Source organism: Rhincodon typus, chromosome 7, assembly GCF_021869965.1.
Source record: "Rhincodon typus isolate 14 chromosome 7, sRhiTyp1.1, whole genome shotgun sequence".
NCBI classification, from domain to species: domain Eukaryota; kingdom Metazoa; phylum Chordata; class Chondrichthyes; order Orectolobiformes; family Rhincodontidae; genus Rhincodon; species Rhincodon typus.
This window is the reverse complement of record NC_063338.1, coordinates 28326850-28353694: the sequence shown is the minus strand read 5'-3', so window position 1 is coordinate 28353694 and position 26845 is coordinate 28326850. Positions and strand designations below refer to the sequence as shown.

The window sequence follows — 26845 nt, the reverse complement described above, 5'->3', positions numbered from 1 at the left end:
GTACTAGTGACCTTATCGGATTCACAGCTGTTTCAACGTCATGTGAGACTGGGGTTGTGCTGAGATGACAGCAAGTAACATGCAGTGGGATGTGGTCCATGGCATGTACATTGAAGACTGGGTCACAATTAAGGAGATCATCAAATTCTTGCTAGTGACAAATGCTCACTTTTCTGATTAGTGCTCTCATTCTTAGTTCTCAGTGGGGTATGTTCTTGGATTTTGGGCCGTAGATGATCTTGGCTGTGCTGACATCATAGCTTTCAGGTAGTTGCCAGATTTCCTGCGCTCTTTCCATCCATGATATAGTATATAGATTATATGCTTCATTAATCTGTAGTCTTTCACTCAAAGTTTGGTGGTGCTTCCAGTTCAAGAATGCCTTGCACTTACAATTCATTAATTTCTAGAACTCCTGCTAGTTCCCATCAAACCTATCTTCATGCTTCCTGATAGAGAAGCCAAAAGTAAACCTGCACTTCATCTTTATGATGAATTTAAAGGACATTCTGCAGTTCCTATTTATTGAGTGCCATCAGATTGATCATAATGCATAAGCTGCGCTCCAGCAACTTCCTCAGAGTCCTCAAGACCATCACCACCAAATTTCCTGTGCTAGTGTTCCTGCCATAGTTGGATCTGTTTGATGGAGGTAGTAGACTGGATTAGATGATGTCGTCAGCAGCAGTTGTCAGCTCCTCTCATGGCATACAAGAGGCAAACATCCTTGTGATCCCTCCATCAGACAATGACATATTCAAGCAATGAGTTTTGCAGCACAGAAATAGACCCTTCAGTTCAACTTGTCTATGCCAAACAGATATCCTAAATTAATCTAGTCCCATTTGCCAGCATTTGGCCCATATCCCTCTAAACCCTTCTTATTCATATATCCATCCAGATGCCTTTTAAACGTTGTAATTGCACCAGCCTCCATCACCCCCTCTGGCAGCTCATTTCAAATATAGACCACCCTCTGCGTAAAATGTTATTCTTTAAGTCCTTTTTGTATCTTTCTCCTCTCACCTTAAACCTGTGCCTTCTAGTTTTGGACTCCCCTACCCTGGGAAAAGGACCTTGGCTATTCACCCTATCCATGCCCCTCAAGATTTTATAAACCTCTATAAAAAGGTCACCGGCACTCCAGGGGAAAACAGCAAGTCTCTCCCTACAGCCCAAACCCTCTAACCCTGGCAACATCCTTTTAAATCTTTTCTGCATCCTTTCAGGTATAACTATAGCAGGGAGACCAGAATCGAATGCTGTATACTGCAAGTGGCCTAATCAATGTCCTGTACAGTCACAACATGACATCCAAACTCCCATACTTAGTGCACTGACCAATAAAGACTAGCGTACCAAATGCCTTCTTCACTACCTTGTATACTGTGACTCCACCTTCAAGGAACTATGAACTTGCACTCCAGGGTCTCTGTTCAGCAACATTATCCAGGAGCCTACCATTAACTAAGTCCAAGTCTTGCCCTGATTTACCTTACCAAAAATGAAACACCTCAACATTTATCCAAATTAAACTCCATCTGCCACTCCTCAGTCCATTGGATCAAAGTTCTGCTGTACTCAGATAACCCTCTTCACCATCCACTACACCACCAATTCTGGTGTCATCTGCAAACTTACTAACGATTTCTCCCATATTCACATCCAAATCATTTACATAAATGACAAAAAACAGTACCCAGCACCAATCCTTGCAGCACACTGCTGGTCATAGGCCTCCAGTCTGAAAAGCAACCCTCCACCACCACCTTCTGTCTCATACTTTCAAACCAATTTGCTAATCAAGTGGCTAGCTCTCCATCAATTCCATGTGCTTTTACCTTACTAACCAGTCTACAATGCAGAACCTTTTGAATGCTGTGCTAAAATCCATACATATAATATCCACCATTCTGCCTTCAATCTTCTTTGTCACTTCTTCAAAAAGCTCAACCAAGTTAATGAGACACAACTTGCCATGTACAAAGCTATGTTGAATATCCCTAGTCAGTCCTTGCCTTTCCAAATACATGTAAATCCTGTCCTTCAGAATCCCCTCCAACCAGTTATCCACCACTGACGTCAGGCTTACTGGTCAATAGTTCCCCAGCTTTTCCTTACCACCTTTCTTAAATAATGGCACCACATCAACCACCCTCCAGTCTTGCGGCACCTCACCCATGGCTACAAATATCTCAACAAAACCAGCAATCACTTCCCTAGCTTCCCTCAGAGGTTTAGGATACACCTGATTGGGTCCTGAATATTTCATGTCAGTATTTACTGTGGAGAAGGATATGGAAGCTAGAGAACTTGAAATAAAGAGTGATATCTTAAAGTGTCCATATTATAGAGGTGGCGGTGCTGGACGTCTTAAAATGCATAAGTGAGTGGCTTCTTTGGTCAACTGACAGGACAGTTAGGAATCCTTGCTGTGGGTCTGGACTCACACGTAGGCCAGACCAAATAAGGATTTCCTCCCCTAAAAAAGGACATTAGTGGACAAGATAGGTTTTTAACAACAATTGATGACTGTTTCATGTTCCCATTATTTTTACTAGCATCCAATTCCAAATGTTTTGAAACCTGATCCTACAGCATTAGCTTGGGCCTCTAGATTTCTAGTCCAAAGACATTACTATTACATCAGCATCTCCCTTCATCCTTGATAATGCACCTGGTCATCCACCCTTTTCTTGCTGAAAGTCACAAATGTCAAAATTTTGTTTTTACACCAATAACAATCTCACTCATCCAATCACTAAACCAAAGGCTTACCTCAAATTCCAAAAAGTGTACTAAACCCATAGAAGTTTCAGCCACGCTCTAAACATCACAAGACTAATTAAGGGCTTATGGGACGAGCTTAGAGAATCAGGCATAAATTATTGCCGTTAAAAACCATGAAGGATTTTACAGGGTTCCCCAAATTTGATGCTGAAGCAGACAGATTGTTGAGTTGGTAGAGGCTGAGGAAAGAGATTTGAAGAATTCACCATTAGATGAAATTGTTTCAGTCTTATCATGTGGAATTCTTGACAGAAGAATTGCTGGAACCGATAAAATAAAGTGAATGTAAAGAGGAGGAGGAGAGCCTAAGGTGGCTCAATTTGTTCTCAGACAATGGCAGACCACATGAGATCAGTTAAAGAATTGAAAATACAGGCAGACTATGACAAAAGCATGTAACAAAAAGTGGTCTTTGGCATAGTGGTTGATAGTTATTGTTTCTTGTTAAGAACTTGGCCAAATTCAAAAGCGAAAAGGTGGAGCAGTAAAAACATCACTTTTGCCTACTGCCATATCATCACTTATATCAGCCACTTCACCCACTCACTCCAACTTCAAATAAAACTCCAACTTCAACTCCAAGCCCGAAAGGATTCAGCTGGGGAGTCCTATAATAGAAGTATTTTGACAAATTTTATATTACTTATGCTATTACTTTATACTTTGCCTTGGAGGACAACTTCATTTTAAACATTATTTTTACAGGTTATCTTTTACTGAACATATCAACTTCTGGATGATTTGAACCAATCCACTTGACTCCCATTGTAAAACATGTTTCCCGATTATAAGGTTTTCCAAGAACTGAACGCCAGTAAACTGCAGCACTATATGGTTTCAACACAACCAATATTTACTGAAAATGACAAATGAGTTAAGAGTGAAAAATTGAAGGATGCTACTTTTCAATATTAGTGCATCACCTAATTATGCACAACCAGCAACTGCATATATTTTCTTCACTACAAAACAAATCATGAACGGTGTTAACGTATCTGCACATTCTGCTAGTGGGCAGAAGTAACAACCCCGAAATTTTTGATCCAAATTGGAGCACCCAAGAAAAGAAAGTCTCCAACAAAATTAATCCTACACATCTGAAAAATTAACCTACTCAGTTTTTCTCAACAACATTCTAATGGCTCTCAAAAGTTGGATTATTTAGAGTTCAAGTTTTATTGTAGAAACCAGATTTAAAAAAAAAAAAAAATATAAGAATGATTCACCTTAAAATATTTCAAGTGACAGTAATGCCCCTCCCTCCAATACTGTGTAGGGAATTACACCTAGTACTCAAATCATACTTACTAAGGTAGCCTTCATTTGAGTGGTGGTGGTAAATTGCTAAAATTGGCCTTAATATTCCAACCAATGAGTGAATACAAATCAAACAGGATTCTTATTAATCTTTGAAAGTATAATTTAGCTTGACTGTGCTGACCGCCATTGTCTTTTCAATTAGCTTTTATTTTTATGTAAATCTGAATTAGTGACAATCAACTCAATTATCAGAAATTTCACATAGGCTTGAAGGACTGAATGCCTACTCCTAGTGTGCAAATTCAGGAGTACAAGAAAAGGCAGCAATTAATTATGCACATCTAGAATCAGAGGTTGTGACAAGAAGGTAAAAATGCATAAAATCTGTACTGATAACTTTTTAAAAAGTTTATTCCCACATGCTCAACAAAAAATCTCTACAATATTTATTCCAATTAAAAAAACAGGAGTCATCAATACAGAGATATATTTATTAAAACACCAAGTTTACCTACACTAAATTTTTCAAATGAAGGAAAAAAAGGTACAAGCCTGCTAGTTGTGGAATAAGATCATAAGTGAACCTGACCACATAATTAACGAGCAACGAGTTCATCATGTTGGCTGGATTCACAAACTGTCAAATTTTAACATGCCAGAATGGGATCATAACATTAATCCTGAAGTTCGTATTGTATTAGTTTTATGCAACTAGATGTAACCAAAGGATTCATAAATATTACACAATAGAGAATATAAAGTATTTACATTAGCTGGAAAGACTTAATGATAGTGGAACAAAACTTCATGAATTTATCTCCATAAACCTGGCAGAATTAGCCAATGCAAATGTCACTGTTAAGAAGCTGAGAAATCCAGAGAAGATAATCCTAAAATACCTGGTCCAAAATATAACAAACATGTTTTAGCTTTCTTGGAGCTTTTCAACTATTGGTAACTATGCATATTTTAACTTACTTCTTAGCTCCATGGGCCAGGAACCATAGTTCAAGTCTCCTTAATGTTCAATAGGAGTTTTCACCAAAGACCTATCACATAAATGGGGGACAAAACATTCCAGTGGAATAAACAGCTATTTTAAAGCTTGCAAGGACACAGGTTTCAAAGATCACTTAGTTCACTTGGGATTTTCAGCCTGTCAATTTGATTGCAGATGATTTGTTGAGGAGTAGGAATCTCAGTTTGCTTTGATTAGGGCAGTTCTTGCACAACTAATTGTCTTACATATCTTGTCACAAGTTAGTTCTGAAGATCTTTGTCACAAACTGTAGAAAAAGTTGTGCAAAGTGAACCACTGTTTTAGCAAAAGTAGAAAAGGTGCACTTGGTCATGCAAAGGAAGTAGGGAAATTAAACCGGCATACAAAAATTAAATGAAGACAACATGATCCTTATTTGAAAACCAGTCAATTTAAAACTTACTAAAAAAACCCCCAAAATAACTTCAGAAATATAAACTGGAATTAGACTTTTCGTTTATTTTTTGTTAGAAACAACCCTTTAAACATAAGGAATGAAACCTAAATCTCAATAAAGACAAATTTAAATGAATTGTAAATTGAGTATTCATCATCCTGTTGGTCACTATAAGATTTAGTTATTTAACATCAAGAACAAGTAAGGATACAAGATTTATGGTCTACAAGTCCTATTTAAAATAAAGTTGTGCTACTAGCCCTATTCAATTACTACTTTACAATCTGCTCCAACAAGAGGATAACGTTTGTATTTCAAACTCTCATCACGTCACATCCGAAGCACAGCATAAGATTGGGCAATATCAATGCAGGAAAATAGCAGACAACAAAGACAATGCACAGATTATTAAGTCCATTTTATAAGATGTAATCAAGTTCATAGCGGACATGTGTGTTCTTTTCATCATTGAAGATCCTTGGATAATGTGCAATTAAGGCATCCTGCGAACCAATGTAGATGGAGTTGTAGATTTTCCAGTATACATCACGTACTTTCCTAGCTGGATGGAACAAGCCCTATCAACAGAGGAAAACATACAATTTTATAACTATACTATTGGACCAAAAGGGACATCAGTCCTGTGAAAGCATGTTAAATACAAACTTTTATTACAGTCAATATAATTATGAGTCTAAGATTATTATATTTTGGGACTAAAGCTTTAAGTTTTGCGCAACTGAAGGGGGTCACATAACCTGTCCCGAAGTCTACCTGACATTAAGTTTGGGTGGCTTGATTGTTAGAGGTCAAAGGAAGGTTTAGATTGTACCATCCTCCTCATTTAAACAACAGAATTTAAGCTTAGAACGAATGGCAAAAGTATCTTGGTTTACCAAGAGTCTCCCAAAATCCCAGAAAGGTGTTGTTGATACCAGGTGACTAGTAAACTGCTCGTTTACTTACAAGGTGAAAGGAAATTGGGATCAATAATAGCTGGCTAGCATTTCTACATGAATGCAAGGTTACGTATTCCATGTTGCCAGGAAAGAGAAAGCCATGTCTGAGATCAGGTTGCAGGCTTCCCCACAAATCAATATCACAGACAGCAATATTTCTGCGTGGTCAGCAAAAGAAGACTGCTTAGCTTTATGAGCCATCACAGTTGGATGCTGAAGACAGTCACCAGTTGAAGAAACATATCCTACAGCCTTCTATACCTTCCATGAGATTTATTTTGACATGAGTGGTGGGAAGAAGAATCATCTTTATTTTACTTCTGGCAGTGGTTTGAAGAAACTTTCTGGAAACTGGGAAAAGCACATGGAGATGGTCACTCACAGTCACGACTCAGTAGAGCTGGTTTACAGGAATCCATTGGGAGCATTGTATCCAGGATCAATTGTTAACCTTAGCATTGTGACTACTAGGAAGCTAGGTACTTTTCCAGAAAGTGAGGAAAAATTCTGGCACCTTGGCCACTGAAGTGCACCTTTTCTTAATCACTCTAGGGACAACCGTACAGTCTTTCAACAAGAGAAAATGCAGGTTACTACATCAAGATAATGAGAAAATAGTAGCCTACCAGTGTTTGTATGCAGAAAAAAATTAATTCAAGAATAAAATTAAAAGCATTGTTGAACTTACCTGTAAACAATACTGTAACATTCTACAAGGACCTAATGCAACCCTTAAACCCTCCAATGCTCCCATGACTGCCTGGATAACATGTGGTGATGTCTCAAAAACATTGGGCCATACATAATTTAACAAGTGATTCAGTGCATCTTCACAGCCAAATCCATATACTCCCAGAGACATATGCTGCACAACTGCACTCGCTGTCTGTCTGTGAACCAGGTCTCTACAACAGGAAAAACAAATATTAATTCATAATTGCAAGGAACGCATGTGCTTTATGTTTCCTGATTACATGTGTTGTAACAAAACCAATTAAAGTTCATGCTTCACAATCTGACATACTGTACAAACACCTTCCACTGAAACGTTAATTTATGTTTATAAGAAATCTCTGCTTCCCACAAACTTCATGGGGAGTGGAAGGAAAGAGAATTAAAATGATTCAATTAGTCAATCACATTAATTAAAAAGATCTCCTGTAAATTGTCTTCATTATCTGAAGGCAGTAATGCTAGTTTAGTATTAGAGATTTGGGCAGGGAAGTCTGCTGAGGGACAGAAACCAATGGAAGTCAATAAATCTGGCTAATCTATGAACACACTAGAGCATAGGTAGTGAAACTCTGCATGAGCTGGACTTTAGCAAGTTAGAACTTTTTGAGCCTGCCAAAGGTTCAGCTACAGCAGAGCTGAGATTTGTGATGTTTCAGAGGTATAATAACATTCTTTTTAATGGACTCCAGATGGGGCTCAGGGTTGTGCAGGATGCTGATTGGGTTTGTAAAACTAAACACAAGTTTGAAAAAGGATGAATTGATAACTAAGGCAAGGAATTTCTGGCAAAGGCCAAAAAGTACATCAACAATTTGCCTGAAGTCAAGCAGCAATTGTTCATCCACAATGTTATGTCAGGAAGTCAGTTTGACAAGTACAGTAACTGTCATATCATCAAAGGTGGTAGAGGTAAAATGTGTAGAGGTAGAAGTGCCCTTTTAAAAAATTCTCCCCTTGTTGGTTGACGTCGCTAAGCAGCAACATATGGATCAAGAACAGAAGTGGAACATGATGGCAGTCTGAAACACAATCAACACAGCATCGTAGGATTGACAAAAAAACAAATGAGTTATGCTGGAGAATGTAAAATTGAGATTGCATTGCCAAAGGAGATGTTACCTACTTTTAGAAAGGAATTCTTAGAATGTGAGCATGGCTGGCAAGATTAACATTTATTGCCCATCCTAAGTCAAAGCAAGAAACATGAATGTTCTTTAAGCAGTTCTCAGTTCTGGTTCCTTAACAGTGCCTGATGTAGAATTGGTTATCTCAGCACAGAAAGGCAACTTTTTCCACGGAAACTTTCCAGCAATGTCTTAATTTACTGGGGCCACCCCCAGCATTCGCTCCAAGCCACTTGGAGGTTGAAAGCATACCGACCAGTGTGCCAACGCATTGACTTTTGGTTCTAAAAGCCACACAAGGACTTGAGGTCCAGGCAGCAGAAAGAAAATTACAGAACATTGGGAGCCCCATTCCTCTACCATTTTATTACCCATCTCAGCTTTAAAGAAATGAGCAGTTGAGCTAATTATCACACTTGTGAATGAAGATACAACAGTAATCCTCCCTATATTGCCTCTCCTTTAGGAGTTACTGTTGTAGTTCAGATCAGAACTCTGTGGGAGACTGCAATGGGGAGAATTAGTAAACAATCTTTTGTGCAGCACTGTACCTAGTCTCAGTAGACTTGCATATATTTTTAACTTTTAAGATGACAGTACAGTATAATGATCCAAACTCTACTGTAACCATCAGTGATTAGACCAATACTCTTTATCCATCATGGCTAAGAAGGAACATTTGCCTAAAATATCAGAAGACTGCTACCCTCTTTGAAAGGATATTCTGGGATTATAATTCACCACAGGAGAAAGACAGTAAGGAGGAAAATTCCTTCAAAATATTATCCCAGAATGCTAGTTATAGCAGGAGTCTGATATCGTGCTCATTAATATGGCATGAATATATTTCTAACATGGGGCGGGGTTTGGTTTCCTTGCCCCCAAATCAAAACAGAAATCTTCCAATCTGGGCTGCAGAGGAAATGTCAGATCGAGGTGGTGATTCCTTTTGCTCTTTTACCATCTTATACAGGAGCCCTTCAACCATCTGAGGGAGCAAACGGAGTACAGAGAACACAGAACATAGAACAAATAACAGTACAGCACAGTACGGGCCCCTGGGCCCATGATGTTGCACCGAACTTTTACCCTAAACCTAAGGTCCATCTAACCTCCACCCCTACCTTATACTATCATCCATATGCCTATCTAATAGCCACTTAAATGCCCCTACCACTCTCTGAGTAAAGAACCTACCTCTGACATCTCCCCTATATCTACCTCCACTCACTTTAAAACTATGCCACCTCGTAATAGCTACCTCCACCCTAGGAAAAAGTCTCTGGCTGTCCACTCTATCTATACTTCTGATCATTTTGTATACCTCTATCAAGTCACCTCTCATCCTTCGTCATTCTAAAGAGAAAAGCCCTAGCTCTCTCAACCTTTCCTCGTAAGGCCTTCCCTCCATTCCAGGCAACATCCTGGTAAATCTCCTCTGCACCTTTTCTAACGCTTCCACATCTTTCCTGTAATGAGGCGACCAGAACTGGGCACAATACTCCAGATGTGGCCGAACTAGGGTTTTGTATAGCTGGAGCGTAACTTCACGGCTCTTGAACTCAATCCCTCTATTAATGAAAGCTAACACACTATACGCCTTCTTAACAACTCTATCCACCTGGGTGGCAGCTTTCAGGGAACTGCGGACATGAACCCCAAGATCCCTCTGCTCCTCCACACTGCCAAGAATCTTTCCATTAACCCTGTATTCTGCTTTCAAGTTTGTCCTTCCAAAATGAATCACCTCACACTTTTCAGGGTTAAACTCCATCTGCCACTTCTCAGCCCAGCTCTGCATCCTATCAATGTACCTTGGTAACCTAGAACAGCCCTCCACACTATTCACAACTCGACCCACCTTTGTACCATCCGCGAACTTAGTAATCCACCCTTACACTCCTTCATCCAAATCATCTACAAAAATCACAAATAGAAAAGAGGACCCAGAACTGATCCTTGTGGTACACCACTCGTAACTGAGCACCATGTTGAATATTTTCCGTCCACTACCACCCTTTGTCTTCTAAGGGTCAGCCAATTCTGAATTCAACCTGCCACATTTCCCCCTATCCCATGCTTCCTTACTTTCTGCATGAGCCTACCATGGGGAACCTTATCAAACGCCTTATTTAAATCCATGTATACCACATCCACTTCTCTACCTGCATCCATGTGTTTAGTCACCTCTTCAAAGAATTCAATAAGGTTTTTGAGGCATGATCTACCCCTCACAAATCCATGCTGACTACCACGAATCAAACTGTGCCTATCCAAGTGATCATAAATCCTCTCTCTGAGCCCTTTCCAATAATTTGTCCACCACTGAAGTAAGACTAACTGGGCTGTAATTTCCGGGGTTATCCCTGTTCCCTTTTTTGAACAAGGGAATGACGTTTGCCTCTCTCCAATCTTCCAGCATTGGACTCATGGACAGTGAGGACGAAAAGATCATCGCCAAAGGCCCTGTGATCTCTTCCCTCGCTTCCCATAAAATCCTTGGATAAATCCCATCAGGCCTGGGGGACTTATCTATCTTCAAGTTCCTCAAAATTCCTAGTACATCTTCCTTACTAACATCCACCTCCTCTAGCCTACCAGCCTGTTTCACACTGTCCTCCCCTACAAGTAGGTCCCTCTCAGTTGCGAATACTGAAGAAAAGTATTCATTAAGGACCTCTCCTATCTCTTTAGGCTCCGTGCACAAATTCCCTTTACAATGCTTGTTCGGCCCCACCCTTTCTCCGGTCATTCTCTTATTCCTCACGTACGTGTAAAAAGCCTTGGGGTTTTCCTTGATCCTATCTGCCAAGATTTTCTCATGCACCCTTATAGCTCTTCTAAGTCTTTTCTTCAGCTCTTTCCTGGCTAACTTGTATCCCTCTAGATCCTTTTCTGATCCTTGTTTCCTAAACCTTATATAAGTATCCTTCTTACTCTTAACGAGTCATTCGACCTCTCTCGAGAACCAAGACTCCCTCACTTGACCACATCTTCCCTGCATGCTAGGGACAAACATATCGAGCACACACAGTATGCATTCCTTAAACAATCTCCACATTTCTATAGTGCTCTTCCCTGACAGCATCTGTTCCCATTAATTTTAGTTTAGTAGTGAGTAGGGAGGTCACCTCTCTCATCAACACTCCCTTTTCAGTGAGTGTTCAGCCTCTCTGGTCGTGTTCAACCTACCTCTCACCATTTGCACGGCGCCCCTGAATTCCAAGTATTCAGCATCTTCCTTCCGCCAATCCTGCTCTCACTCCTGACAAGTTTCTCCTCACCCCTGATAGTGTTCAGCCTCCCTCCATCACCCATTCCCGAATGAGTTCTCCTCCGTCGCTTCACCTCACACCATGAAAGTGCTCAACCTTTTCAGCTAAGTTTCCAGAGGCCTGGGTAACATGTGGGGTTCCCAGCTTCAGCAGTTCATTCGTAATGTGGTCTAGCTTTAACTGTTTTACTTCTTGAACCCCAATATCAGCATTACATTCACCGTGTACTATATTTTTTACAAGAATAATTTTTAAATAGAATAGTTTTTAATAACTAATTTTAACAACAAAACGATTTTTTAGACATTCTGCATTTCAGTTGAATTTGCGATCCATATTACTCAACGGAAAACGAACAAAATTAAGCCCTGCATGTGCAATTAGACAGTTTGTTCTATATGCATGTACCGTGGTCATTGAGAACTTCAATATCTGTAATCGCCAACAATAAAATTAAACTCACCTGTCCATTAAAGCATCTTCAAGCAATGGGGTAACCGCATAAATGTAATCCTTTCCCATTTCTCCAATGTACTCAAATAAAAATGAAAGAGATTTAAGCACTCCATTTTGGACATTCAGTTCAGGAACTCTGTACTCATTCATCAAGGCAGGTAACACCGTGAAAGGTGAACACGTTTCTGCCACAATAGCAATAGCTACTGTGGTACAGACTCTGTTCTGACGTTCTTGAACCTTCAGATTATTTAACAGTGTGGCCAATACATCATGTGGACTGTAAGAAAATTAAACAGCAAGGTGAGCAATCCCACTTGAACCATGTCATTTATAAACAAAAAAATTTCAGCACAGGAACAGGCCTTTCAGCCCATCAAAACTGTGCCGACATATGATGTCTTTCTAAACTAAAAGCCTTTTGTCTCTACGTGGTCTGTATCCCTTTATTCCCTGCCTATTCATATCTGTCAGGATGCCTCTTAAATGTGGCTACTGTATCCATCTCCAGTGGCAGCACATTCCAGGCACTTACCACCTTCTCAGATCTCCTTTAAACTTTCCACCTTTTACCTTAAACCCAGTCATCCATATTCCTACCTTAGGAAAACAACTCCAGCAATGCATGCCTCATAATTCTGCAAACTTTTATCAGATCACCCCCTCATTCTTCGATGCTCAAGTGAAAACAAACCATGTTTGTCCAATCTTTCCCCATGGCTTCCACCCTCCAAACCAGGCAACATCCTGGTAAAGCATTTCCGAAACCGTTCCAAAGCCTCCACATCCCTCTGGTAATGTGGCAGGCAGAACTGTACACAATATTCCAAATGTGGCTGAACTGAAGTTCTATACAGCTGCATTACTTGCCAATTTTTATATTCTATGACTTGACTGACAAAGGCAAGCATGCCACATGCCTTCTTGAATGTCTTATCCATGTGTTGTCACTTTCAGGGAACTACAGACCTGTATGCCTTATCCCCTCAGTACATTGACGTTTCTAAGGGTTCTGCCATTTACTGTAAACTTCACTCCTGCATTAGATCTTCCAAAATGCATCACCTCCCAATTGTCTGGATTAAATTTCCAGATATGCCATTTTTCCGCCCAAGTCTCCAGCCTACCTAGATCCTGTTCCATCCTCTGGCAATCGTTCTCACTGTCTGCACTTCCCTCAATCTTTGTACCGTCTGAAAACTTAGTAATCAGGCTAAATCGCTTATTTATTACAAACAGGGGTCCCAGTCCTGATCCCTATGGAACACCACCAGTCACAGATCTCCAGTCAGAAAAACACCCTTCCATCTCTACTCTGCCTTCTATGATTAAGCCAGTTCTGTATCTCTCTTACCAGCTCAGTACTGATCCCATGTAACTTGCCCTGTTGTATCAGCCTGCCTGTCAAAGGCCTTGGTGAAGTCTACATAGACAAAATCTATTGCCCTGCCCTCCCCTCAATTACCTTTGTTGTTTCCTCAAAAAATTCAATTTGACAGACACGATCTTCCCCCCACAAACCCGTGCTGCCTTTCACTAGTGAGTCCATATTTTTCCAAATGAGAGTAAATCCTATCCTTAAGAATCTTCTCAAATAATTTCTATACCACTGATGCAAGGTTCACCAACCTGTAATTTCCCAGATTGTCCCTGTTGGCCTTCTTAACCAAAGGAACAACGTTGGCAATTCTCCAGTCCTCTGTATCTTCTTTAGTCACAGGAGAGGTCCCAAAGGTTTCATACAAGGCCCTAGTCATTTCCTCACATACATTACTCAGCATTCAGCAACAAATCCTAATGACTTAGAGTGATACAGCACAGAAACAGAACCTTCTGTCAAACTCATCCACACAGCCCAGACATCCCAAATTGGACTAGTCCCATTTCCCAGCACTTGGCCCATATTCCTCTAAACCCTTCCTATTCATATACCCATCCAGATGCCTTTTAAATGTTGTAATAGTACTCGCCTCCATCACTTCCTCTGGCAGTCGTTCCAAACACGCACCACCCTCTGCATGAAAAAGTTGCCCCTTGGGTTCCTTTTGTATCTTTTCATTCTCTCCATAAACTTCTGCCGTCTAATTATGGACTTCTCCACTCTAGGAAAAAGACCTTGGTTATCCACCCTATCCATGTCACTAATGATTTTATCAACCTCTAAGGTCATCTCTCAGCCTCCGATGCTCCAGGGAAAGTCCCAGCCTATTCAGCTTCTCCCAATAGCTCAAACCCTTCTGTCCCAGCAACATCCTTGTAAATCTTTTCTGCATCCTCTCAAGTTCAACATAATCCTTCATACAGAAGGGTAACCAGAACTGTAAGCAGTATTCCAGAAGTGCCATCACCGATGGCCTGTACAGCCCAAACAAGACATCCCAACTCCTATGCATTGACCAATAAAGGCAAGTAAACCAAACGCCTTATTAACCACCCTGTTTACCTGCGACTCTACTTTCAAGGAATTATGCACCTGCACCCTGAGTCTCTTTGTTTGGCAACACTCCTCAGGGCCATATTATTTACTAAATAAGTCTAGCCCTGGTTTGCCTCATCAAAATGCAACAACTCTCATTTATCTAAATTAAATTCCATCTGCCATGCCTCGGTCCATTGGCCTATCTGATCAAGGTCCTGTTGTACTCTTCACCGTTCACTATACCACCAACTTTGGTGACATCTGCAAACTTACTAACCATGCCTCCTTTATTCCCATACAAATCATTTACATAAATGATAAAAAGCAGTGTAACCAGCACTGATCCTTGCAGCACACTGCTGGCCACAGGCCTCCAGTCTGAATACCATCCCTCCACTACCACCCTGTCTCCAACCTTCAAGCTAATTTTGTATCCAACTGGCTAGCTCCCCCGGATCCCATGTGACCTCACCTTACTAACCAGTCTACCACGCACAACTTTGTCGACCGCCTTACTGAAGTCCACATAGACAACGTCTACCACTCTGCCTTCAAACATCTTTGTCATCTCTTCAAAAAACTCAACCAAGTTAGTGAGACACGATTTCCCAGGCACAAAGCCACGTTGACTATCCATAATCAGTATCTGCCTTTCCAAATGCATATAAATCCCATCCCCCAGAATCCCCTCCAGCAAATTATCCACCACTGACCTAAGACTTGGTGGTCTATAGTTCCCTGGCTTTTCTTCACAGTCTCTCTTAAATAGCAGCACGACATTCTTCAACCTCCAAATCTTCCAGCACCTCACTTTTGACTATCAATGATACAAATATCTCAGCAAGGGCCCAGCAATCTCTTCTCTCGCTTCCATCAAGGTTCTGGGAAACACCTGATCAGGTCCTGGGGATTTATCTACCTTAATGCATTTTAAGACCTCCAGCACCACCTCTCAGGATATCACTATTTATTTCCCCAAGTTTCCATGCTTCTTAGCTTCCAGGTCCTCTCTACAGTAAATACTGACGCAAAGTACACGTTTAGTATCTCACCCATCTCCTGTGGTTCTACACATAGATGGCTATGTTGATCTCTTTTCTCTCCCTAATTATTCTTTTGCCCTTAATGTATTTACAGAAGCTCTTTGGATTCTCCTCAACCTTATCTGCCAAAGCTATCTCATGTTCCCTTTTTAACCTCCTGATTTCCCTCTTAAATATACCCCTTCACTTGATCCCAGCTGTCTATACCCAATAAATGCCTCCTCCTATTTCTTGACCAGAGCCTCAATTTCTCTAGTCATCTAGCATTCCCTACACCTGCTAGCCTTGCCCTTCATGCTAACAGGAACGTACTGTCTCTGAATTCTCATTATCTCATTCTTAAAGGCCTCCCACTTCCCAACTGTCCCTTTAAACAACAAAAAGCCTCCCTCAAATCAACTTTTGTAAAAGATCCTGTCTAATACTGTCAAAATCAGCCTCACTCCAATTTAGATCTTTAACTTTTTGATCAGTTCTATCCTTTTCCATAGCTATTTTAAAAATAATAGAATTACAATCACTGGCCCAAAATGCTCCCCCACTGACATTTCAGTCACTTGCCTTGCCTCATTTCCTAACAGAAGGTCAAGTTTGCTCCTTCTCTAGTAGGCATATCTACATATTGAATAAAAAAAAAAATTCTCTTGTACACACTTAAATTCCTTCCCATCCAAGCCCTTAACACTATGACAGTCCAACTGTATTTTTTTCAAAGTTAAAATCCCCAACCATTACAACGCTACATTTAAAGTTCTGGCAAAGATCTGTAGCTTGGGTTGTGGATGAGGTTGTTGACTTGCTCGCCGAGCAGGCTTGTTATTGCTCAGATGTTTTGTCACCATGCTAGACGGCATCATCAGTGCAGCCTCTGATGAAGCGACATTATTCTAGTCCGCTTAGAATTTATACTGTCCGGTCCGTTATGGTGAGTACCGGAAATGACAGTACTCACCATAACGAACCAGACAGTATAAATTCTAAGCGGACTAGAATAACGTCGCTTCATCAGTGGCTCCACTGATGATGTCACCAAGCATGGTGACGAAATGTCTGAACAATAACATGCCAGCTCGGCGAGCAAGTCAACAACCTCATTACAACCCTATTTTTGTTACAGATATTGGCGATCTCCTTACCTATTTGCCTATCAATTCCCACTGGCTATTTGGGGCCTATAATACAATTCCAACATGATGATCATCCCTCACTTCTTTTTAAGTTCCACCCATATAACTTCACTGGACAATCTCCCAGAAATATCTTCCCCACTACAGCCATAATGTTCTCGCTAACCAAAAACACCATGCTCCTGCCTCCCTTAATACTTTTCAAACACTTAACACCACCTCCGTTTTATATTGACATGCCCTAGAATTCCAACATAGCCCTCCTGAGGCTCACCAATCACATGTCCTTCTCCTTTGAACACTAATGCAAAGTACTCATTGCGCACTTCACCCACTTCCTCCAGCTCCATGCATAAATGCCATCCTTTGTCCTTGAGTGGACATACCCTTTTCCCTAGCTACCCTCTTCTTTCTTATATATGGTCAAACAAAAATCAGAAGTGTCTTCAGCATTTTTGCACATTGATTTCTATAACAAACATTTTCATTCAAATTTCAGCAATCGTATGAAAAGATTAACATAGGAGGAATGTTTGAGGACTCTGGGTCTATACGCGATGGAATTTAGAGGGATGGGGGGGGGGGGGGGGGGGATCTAATTGAAACTTACAGAATACTGAATGGCCTAGACAGAGTGGATGTTGGGAAGATGTTTCCATTGGTAGGAGAGACTAGGACCCGAAGGCACAGCCTTAGAGTAAAGGGAAGACCTTTTAGAACGGAGATAAGGAGAAACTTCTTCAGCCCATGAGTGGTGAATCCAGAAGGCTGTGGGGGCCAGCTCATTGAGTATGTTTAAGATGGAGATCGATAGGTTCTTGATTGTCAAGGGAATCAAGGGTTATGGAGATAAAGTGGGAGAATGGGCTGAGAAACTCATCAGCCATGATTGAATGGCAGGGTAGACTTGATGGGCTGAATGGCCAAATTTCTGCTCCTATGTCTTATGGTCAAGACTGTACAATACTGAATGATATTACACAAGAAAAAAATAAAACTAAAGACTTCTACAGTGAGACAGAGATTGGCTTGATGAACGCAACTGCATAGTAGTCTTGTATCACCCATTTCAGCTTTTACACACTTACATCCAGTAATCTTCACTGAACTGAAGCAGATGCAATTGCAGCATTGCACAGAGAACACTAAAAGGCTGAGCATAGATACTTGTGCTTTGCTTTATTGCTCTAACAAACTCAAACATGACTTACCCAATAGCTTTTGCAATGTAGCCAAAAGTGTTTACTGTTGCCCTTCGGATGGCTTTTTTGTGCGCTTTCAAAAGTTCTAATAATTCAAAGCAGATCCTCATCCATTCACGAGCAGATACATACTCTGCACCTCTGAAAGGACCCACAGATGTTTAGAAGTTATTATACAATTTCTGACCGGAATTAAAAAAAAAGATACAATCTCAACCAGTTCGAAATCCAGTTCTATACATTTCAACTTTTTAAAACAAAACCAGTATTAATTTGTTGGATTTACCTCTAAATTACTTCCAAGACACCTGGATATAAATGTCACTCTCATGTTTTGGCATGCTCATACTTGAATCAAATTAGAATAGGGAAAAAAAAAAAAGAGATACAGTTTGGTTCTAGATATAACACCAGTGTGGAGCTGGAGGAACACAGCAGGCCCGGCAGCATCAGAGGAGCAGGAAAGTTGACATTTTCGATTGAGACTACCCCATTTCTGAAGAAGGGTCCCGACCTGAAACATCAGCCTTCCTGCTCCTCTGATGCTGCCTGGCCTGCTGTGTTCCTCCAGCTCTACACCGTGTTATCTCTAACTCCAGCATCGGCAGTTCGGTTCTTGAACTATTTGTTGACAAGACTAAATAGCACAATGCGGTTTCCCATTATTTAGAAATGGAAACAATGCAAATTACCGATCAGCAATTCGCCCAACCAGGTCAATACAGTTCTCCTGAACCTTCTCATGCCTATTCTTCAGGATTGGAGTGAGGCGTGGAAGTAGATCCTTTATAGGTGGTGTCATCTTATGCATACCTGTATATTAACAACACAGGACAAATATTTAGTAAGAGAATTTTTAATTCATTTATCTTTAGGAAAAAGGTACAACATTCTTTACTAATCCAAAAAGTTTTATCCTTCCCTAAATATCTCTCATTACACATAATAATGTAATAGAAAAACAGACATACCTATAACATTTACAATAGCTTTGAGCGCTCCCAAGATGCTACCCAGAACCTCGGGGTACTCTTCACCAAGGTATTCATATAGCACAACACCCAAGTGGCCCATTAGTTTTTCCTACAAATAAAAAGATCAAATATCACTTCACATGATTTGCCTAGAACTGGAAAGAGTGAAAACATACCTGAAGCCAAAATCATTGGTGTGACCAGGTTAGTCAAATATTGCATTGGTCAATGCACATACCTCTTGACATGTCTTCATGACGACTGCAATTCGAGAAATTAAATCTGCAGCTTGCTGTCGAACTTTGGCTGATTTATTGTTTAGACGCCACAATACTGTACCACAAATCTGGGGTAAATAGGGCTTCACTCGCTTACCTAATGCATTTACCACTGTACCAAAACCGTTTAACATTACAGAATCCTAGAAAAAACACAAGGATTATGAGTATCAGGGTAATTGTAAGAAAGGAAATAAAACATAAGATGACATATCAATGTTCAAAGAAAGCTCAACCAAATTGAAAATGCTGTGGTACTATAAAGTTAGAAATGCTGCTGCAAAATCATCCAAAAACTCAAAGGGAAAATAAATTAAACGTATAGGCATCATAACTCAATATGTCTGGCTGTTTGAAACAAATACATTTTCCATTCAATTGCTCAAAATATGCTGCAAGTTGCAGTTTAATCTCATCACACATGCATACCTCAGTAGTCTGTTCTTGGAAAGCATACAGGATACCATCAATAAGCTGTTCCTCCAGTTTGTGGTCAATATCTGCAGCTCCCAAGTTACCCATAATCTTTTCAATGGTTTCCATCACCATTTTTCTGTATTGTTCAGCTTCATCTTTTAAGTCATCAACTATTCTGGAGATTATTTCAGCTGCTCCAACTTTGTTTGCAAGTTCCACTGTGGTGTCAACTAACTGCAAAGAATAGAAATTTCAATATGTTATTCCAGTTACTTAAAATAATTTGCTGTATATAAACTCTTATCTGAGCCAGTCAATAGATTAGCTTAAACAGCTGATCACCAACAGGCCCTTTCAAATAAATATAAAAGGAATGGACTTATAACTGAAAGGTTACATGGAAGTTACCAAAGATTTGCTCTCAACACAGCCCTTCCCACGGCCTTCTGAAGGAACTAATTCTTGCTTGGCTTCAATTGCATTGGCATCTGCATTACAAAGTTAGTCTTTACATGTCAACACAAACAATAATTGCTAGCATTCTACTCCAGCAGGGACAGCATCAAACCAAGCTCATCCACTTTTCATCTGCTGCCCAAATATACACAATACCAGAAAATCAGTGAAAAAAAATCAATCCTGGCTGAGCTGTCTTCTCTTCACAGAGATATTAAAGTGACAAAAATAGTACTCATGCATCAATCAGTTAAGTTGGTCTTTTAGTTCTACAGCTGACCTTTGCAATCAAAATGTTGTTGAATGCAACTTATAAAAATACTGTTTTTAAAAAGGTGCACATTTAATAATTTAATAGCATGTAATGGACAAAATCATGCAATTTAAGATAGACCAATGTCCAGTAATTGGTCAGTTACATCCTGAGATATTAAAAAAAAACAAAATGAGTAAATTGCAGATGTTTCATCTATAAAATGTTTAAATGTACTCAATTTAGAGTGAAAAACTGTAAATATCACCCTGTTATTTAAAAACAGGAGGGGGAAACCAGGTTACTTCAGGCCTATAATACCTTAAGTATAAGCTAATCAAATACTTTGCATCAGTCTTCACAATGGAAAAGGATGATGCAAGTATAGACATCAGAGTGGAGGATCATGAAATATTTGGAGAAATTAACACAGTGAGAGTAGAGGTACTAGTGGCTTTAGCAGCCTTAAAAATAGATAAATCCTCAGACCCAGATGTGATGTATCCCAGGCTGTGGAGGCAGAGAGAGAGAAGATATCAGGGGGCCTGGCAGTAATATTCAGAGCCTTTCTGGCTACAGGTGAGGTGCCAGAGGAACTGCTAACATTGTCCCATTATTAAAAAGGAGAAGAAGGGCTAGACAAAGAAATTACAGGTCAGTCAGTCTAACCTTGAGCAAGTCATTTGACATGATTTGGAGGGACAGCGTACATTATAAACAACACATTTTATTAATGTTACTTCATTTCTGGATTGTGCACCTAAATGGGAAAAGGACACTGCTTTAAACAAAGGAAACTATTGAAGGAAAGATTGGAGTTTTTAAAAAAAAGTTACTGAAACTCATCATGAGTTGTATTAATAGTGTCGGTTTGTTCAAGCAGTGGGGAAAGATGCTGGAGACTCATCGGCATCTTGAGGGTGTTCGGGACATCTTTGCCCATAGACAGGCTGCTGACTGAAAAGGTTTTGGTTAAGAGTGATCGGTGTGCTGACAACTGTCCGGCTCCTGAGCAGGTGTCCAGCCGGTGTATGAACAGTAAGGGAGTAGACATCCTCCAAACTCTTAAAAAGACAGCATCTCTCTCTTCTTGCAGAGATGTAACAAAGTATAGGAAAATAGCTAGCTATTCTCACTCACCATTTAAGTATAAGCTACTGTCTCTAACCAATGACTGAGAGGCTGAACAATTAGTGTACCAACTGCTCTGTGTCTGAAGTAAAGGTCTTGGAAGGAAGAAAACTGGATACTAGAAGGACCCAAAAAAAGCAAAAAGGACACCATTTGAATCCTGTGGATTGGTGCTATTAAACTGGGTTGTCCTTTTTTACCCATCCACCCATGGCATCTATATATTTTTGTTTCATATATCTGCATGTGCGTCAGGGTTTGGGAAAGGATAGAGTTTAAGTTAGAGAATTAAATTTGGCAAAAATAGTAGTTTCTTGTTAAGTGCAGAAACCTGTTATAATGAGTTCATCAGGCAGGAAAATTTGAATAAAATCTAAATTGTTGTGATGAACCCAGGAGTAGCAGGTCTCATGTGTGTCAGCACATTTTTCCCAGTGGATCTTGATATTGTGCTTGGAGAAACAGATTAATCATGGACAGTCAGCATGGATTTGTTATGGAAACAGGAAAATTGCAGGGGTAGACAGGGGAGTTGATGAGGGTGACGCATAGGCTGTGGCCTACATGGACTTAAGCAAGGTTTTTGAAAAGATCCTCATGATAGACTGCTCAAATAAAGTAAGACCCCATCGGAATATTTCCATGACTGAAAGTCTGTTCCCAGCGGAGTTCCATAGAGCTCAGCATTGGGATGCTTGATGTTTCTGACGTACATTAATTATATGGACTTAAATACAGGGATAGGAGCAAAACATTTGCAGTTGACATGAGAACTGGTGGGGTGGTAAGCAGTGAGGAGGATAGCCATAAACTGCAGAAGGAGATCGACAGGGGTCAGGTGGGCAGGGCCGTAGAAAATGGAATTTAACCCAGAAGTAAGAAAGATAATGCACTTGGGGAGGGCTAATAAGGTATGGGATTACACTTTGAATAGTAGGACCATGCAAATACTGAAGATCATAGCAGCCTTGATGTTCGTATCCACAGATCCCTGTAGGTAGCAGAGCAGGTAGAAAAGGTAGTTAAGGCAGCAGATGGGATACTTGCCTTTATTAACCAAGGCATAGAATGCAGGAACAGGGAGGTTACGTTGCAACTGTATAAAAAGCTACTTAGATCATAACTGGACTACTGTGTGCAGTTCATCACCACATTATAGGAAGGATGTACTTGCACTCGAGAGGGTCCAGAGGAGATTTAACAAGAAGCTGCCTAGGCTGGAGGGTCTGAGGTATGAAGAGACATTGGATAGGCTGGAGTTGTTTTCCTTGGAGCAGCAAAGGTTGGGAGGGAAAATTAATAGGTGTATAAAAGACTGAGAGGCACAGATACAGCTGATAGGAAGGCACATTTTCCATCAGTAGAGGGGTCAGTAACTATGGTAATAGTTAAGATAAGAGATAGAAGGCTAAGAGGAAAGTTGAGAATTTTTTCACCCAGATGGAAATCTTAAACTCAAACATGTAAGCAGTATTTAGATATCCAGTTATGTTGCTGCAGTCTCCAGAGCTGTGGGCTAAGAACTCAAAAATGGGATCAGTGTAGCCAGATCTTTGTTGTCTAGCATGGCATGATGGGCTAATAGGACTCCTTCTGTGCCATAAGGATCTATAAGTTAGTTTAGGGGTCAAATATTATCCTTAAGGAATCAATATCAAGAGATCAAAATACAGAAAAAAAAATACTTCGGTTGCATATTGTCTTGGTCAGACCCCAAAGGAACACAGTACTTAAGTTTTGGGTACTGTACCTCAGGTAGTTATTTTGGCTTTGAAGATAAGTACAGTTTAGGCTCATCATATTCGACTGGGGGTAACAAAGGCTAAATTATGGAGATAAATTGCTTATATTCTAAAGTTCATGAACAAAAAACAGTAAACAAAAGATTTTGGAAATCTGAAATTCCTTTGCTCAAAAGGTTGTAAATCATGAATCATCGAATATTTAATAGAACTAAAACCTAAAATAAAACTGAAATAAACCTTAACAAAACAAGATGCCATGGAATGTGGAAAAATTCAGTGCACTTCACCCATATTCTAATTAATTGCGCTGAATGGCCTGTTTTGTGTTGACTTCTACCAGCAGGCTATAAGAACAGAATTTGGAGGTTACAAATAACGGCTTATTTTTAATTTCCCTTTTCCTTCTTTTTATACATCACTATCCACTTACCTATAAACCAGGAAAACATTCCAGACTTCTGGCAACAAACTGTGACCCTGTTGCAATGCTTTTTCATAACTCACAGAACACATGGCATGACAATATCGCAATCATTGTTAATGCCTCCAAGTCCAAGAAATCAAACGTATTCAATCCAACAGTCACAGAGCTGTTGTGACTTAAACCTGTGATTTTCAGATCACCAGTCTTTGGATTGTTACTCAGTTACCATTTTTACTTTTTTCTCCTTTGTCAATACTTTCCATCCCATCAGTGTTGTTTCCTTGCTGAACTACTGTTTCACCGTCCTAAGGTATTTCAAAGGCAGCAATGACATTTGGACATTTATATGGACTTCAAACCTTTTGATGAGGTTCCGCATGGTAGACTGGTTAGTAAGGGGAGATCATGTGGGATGTGGGTGAGCTAGCCAATTGGATATAAAATTGGCTTGAAGATAGAAGACAGAGAGTGGCGGTACAGATTTACTTTTCAGACTGGAGGCCTGCGACCAGCAGTGTGCCTCAGGGATTGGTGCTGGGTCCACTGCTTTCTGTCATTTTACATAAATGATTTAGATGTGAAAAAGGAGGCATGGTTAGTAAGTTTGCAAATGACACCAAAATTGGTGGTGCAGTGGACAGTAAAGAAGATCACCTCAGAGTACGATAGGACCTTGATCAGATGGGCCAATAGGTTGAGGAGTGGCAGATGGAGTTTAGTCTAGATAAACGTGAGATGTTGCATTTTGGTAAGGCAAGCCAGGGCAGGACTTATACAGTAGGCGTTGGGGAGTGCTGCCAAACAAAGGGACCTAGGAGTGCAGGTGCATAGTTCCTTGAAAGTGGAGTTGCAGTTAGACAGAGTGGTGAGATTTGGCATGTTTGCCTTCATTAGTCATAATATTGAGTAAAGGAGTTGGAACATCATTTTATGGCTATACTGGACATTGGTAAGACCACTTCTGGAATACCTTGTACAATTCTAGTCGCCCTTCTGTAGGAAGGATGTTGTTATACTGGAGAGGATGCTGAAAAGATTCACAAGGAGGTTGCTGGGACTGGAGGGTTTGAGCTATTGGGAAGAGGCTGAATAGGCTAGGGCTTTTTAGCCCGGAGAATTGGAGGCATAAGGGTGACTTTTTAAGAGGCTTATAAAATCACGAGAAGCTCTGATAGGGTGAATAGCCAAGATCTTTTTCTTAGGGTGGGTGAAGTCCAAAAATAGAGGGCACGGGTTTAAGGTGACAGGTGAAAAATTTAAGGACCTTACGAGTAACTTTTCCAAACAGAGGGTAATGCATGTACGGAATGAGTTGCCAGTGGAAGTGGTGGTGGCGGCGAGTACAATTACAATATTTAAAAGGCATCAGGATACTTACATGAATAGGAAGGGTTTGGAGGGCCAATTGCTGGCAAATAGGACTAGGTCAGATTGGGGTGTCTGGTCGGCGCTGACAAGTTGGACTGAAGGGTCTGTTTCTATGCTGTATGAATCTATGGCTCGGTGCTTTAAACCTATGTGAACACTGACAGCCTCCCTGCCAAGCCAAACATAATCGCCACTAACTTGACTCATGCACAACTAGTACAAGGAACGAAGTGGAGCACCGTACATAGGATAATACTTGCCGCTCACCCACCTAAAACTCCCATCCATTTTAATATGCCCACTGCTGATTAGGCCTTGTCTGGAAACTCACTGCAGACTCAGTCATGAAGTTGGGACCTCACTAATCCATGTGATTCAGCTACTCATACCTATGAAAATGACTCATTTTAAGGGATTTTCATCCAATTCACTTAGGACAAATGAGGCTGATTTTGATAGCTGGTAACTCTACTTGCCTATCCCCACTGGAAACATCTAGAACTACACAGAATATACAACACAGGGAAGGACATTCAAGCTAACAAGCAACTTCTGGCATTTATGCTTCACTTAAGCCTCCTCCCAGTTTTCTCATCTAACTCTAGCATAAATCTCTAATCTGTGTGCCCTGATTTACCTACACAGCTTCCCTTTAAATGCACTGATACAATTTAAATCAGTTCCACAATCATACTACTTACTGAGTTAAGATTTTTCCTGAATTCCTCATTTGACCATCATATTTCACTGATTTCTCTATTTTCTCTTCTCCAGGAGAAAAAGCCAGTTATAATTTTGAAGACCTCAGTTTTCAAGAGCAGAGATCCAGCCCATTCATTGTTTCTGTTCTGGGGTAATCCTTTTTAATACCCTCTCCAGTGCACCCAGTGAAGGGGATGGTACATAGATTACTCCACTTCCAATTTACTCATTCTAAAAATAAAGTATGGTTCTTGTTTTGTTTTTATTAAGACCCATTAATGACTTATCTCTTTGCTTCTGTAGCACATTTAGATTTTCATTTTCCAAGTTGTGACTTTTTCTTTAAAATGCAATCAGACACTTAATAAATGTTGAATTTCATTTGCCAACTGTATACTCAATCTGTAAGTTTTATTAATACCTGCCTATAATTTATTGCAGCCCTCCTCAGTATCAACTGATTACAATCAATAATTGTTACAGGGAAAATAGAAGCCATCTAGCCCATGTCTGCACCAGCTCGCTCAGCCATTCAGCTGTCTTTTTCATACAATGTTGACTACTGTTTTAATTTAAATAAATTTAAATGTAAAATCAATGAAATCACCTCTTGCACTCCTCAACTGAACCTGCCTCCATCACAGATCCAGGCAGTGTGTTCCAGCTACCAAGTATTTGCTGTGTGAAAAGTCTTTCTCAGCATTACATTTGCTTTTTCGCAAATTAACCTTACATATGTCCCCTCAATTCTCAATCCTCTCCTAAGTGGGAACAGTTTCTCTCCATCTACTCTGTCGACTCCCTTTTGATTTTCAAAGTTTCCATCAAATCTCTTCTCAGCCTTTGTTTCTACAAGGAAAAGTCCCAACTTCTCCAGTCTGTTTTTATAACCAAGTTTCTCATTCCTGTAACTATTCTCACAATTCTCTTCCACACTCTCTTCAATGTGTTCATGTCCTTCCTAAAGTGAAAACACAATGCTCAACTGAGTTTAATTATGATCTAACCAAGGTTCTATACAGTTGAAGTACGGCTTTCCTATTGCTGTGCTCAAATCCTTTTGCAACAAAAGCTAACATACCACTAGATTTCTTAATTGCAAAAAAAAAAAGGCAGACGGCCAGAAGTTGTATGATGGTACCAACGACATGGGTAGAAAGAAGGATGAGGTCCTGAAAACAGGCTTTAGGGCATCAGGAAAGAAATTAAAAAGCAGGATCTCAACGGCAGCAATCTCAGGATTACTTACTGTACCAATTGCTTGTAATCTA

At 40.2% G+C, this 26845-nt stretch overlaps 1 protein-coding gene across 3 annotated transcripts in view; it reads right to left on the bottom strand.

The window, feature by feature from the left end:
- Positions 1 to 4527: 4527 nt before the first annotated feature.
- sf3b1 (splicing factor 3b, subunit 1) overlaps positions 4528 to 26845 on the bottom strand; it is a 57600-nt gene continuing 35282 nt past the window's right edge. For 2 of the 3 annotated variants that reach the window (XM_020521029.2, XM_048599442.1), the window contains 8 exons: positions 19508 to 19729; positions 19039 to 19221; positions 18798 to 18909; positions 18519 to 18639; positions 17836 to 17967; positions 12043 to 12315; positions 7134 to 7350; positions 4528 to 6064 (listed from right to left, as the gene is read on the bottom strand). In XM_020521029.2, the coding sequence (XP_020376618.1) occupies positions 5906 to 6064; positions 7134 to 7350; positions 12043 to 12315; positions 17836 to 17967; positions 18519 to 18639; positions 18798 to 18909; positions 19039 to 19221; positions 19508 to 19729 (1419 nt within the window). In that variant the 3' untranslated portion in view covers positions 4528 to 5905. Of the gene's footprint in view, positions 6065 to 7133; positions 7351 to 12042; positions 12316 to 13995; positions 14138 to 17835; positions 17968 to 18518; positions 18640 to 18797; positions 18910 to 19038; positions 19222 to 19507; positions 19730 to 26845 lie in introns of those variants that run through there. The other variant, XM_048599443.1, reaches the window with a different exon arrangement.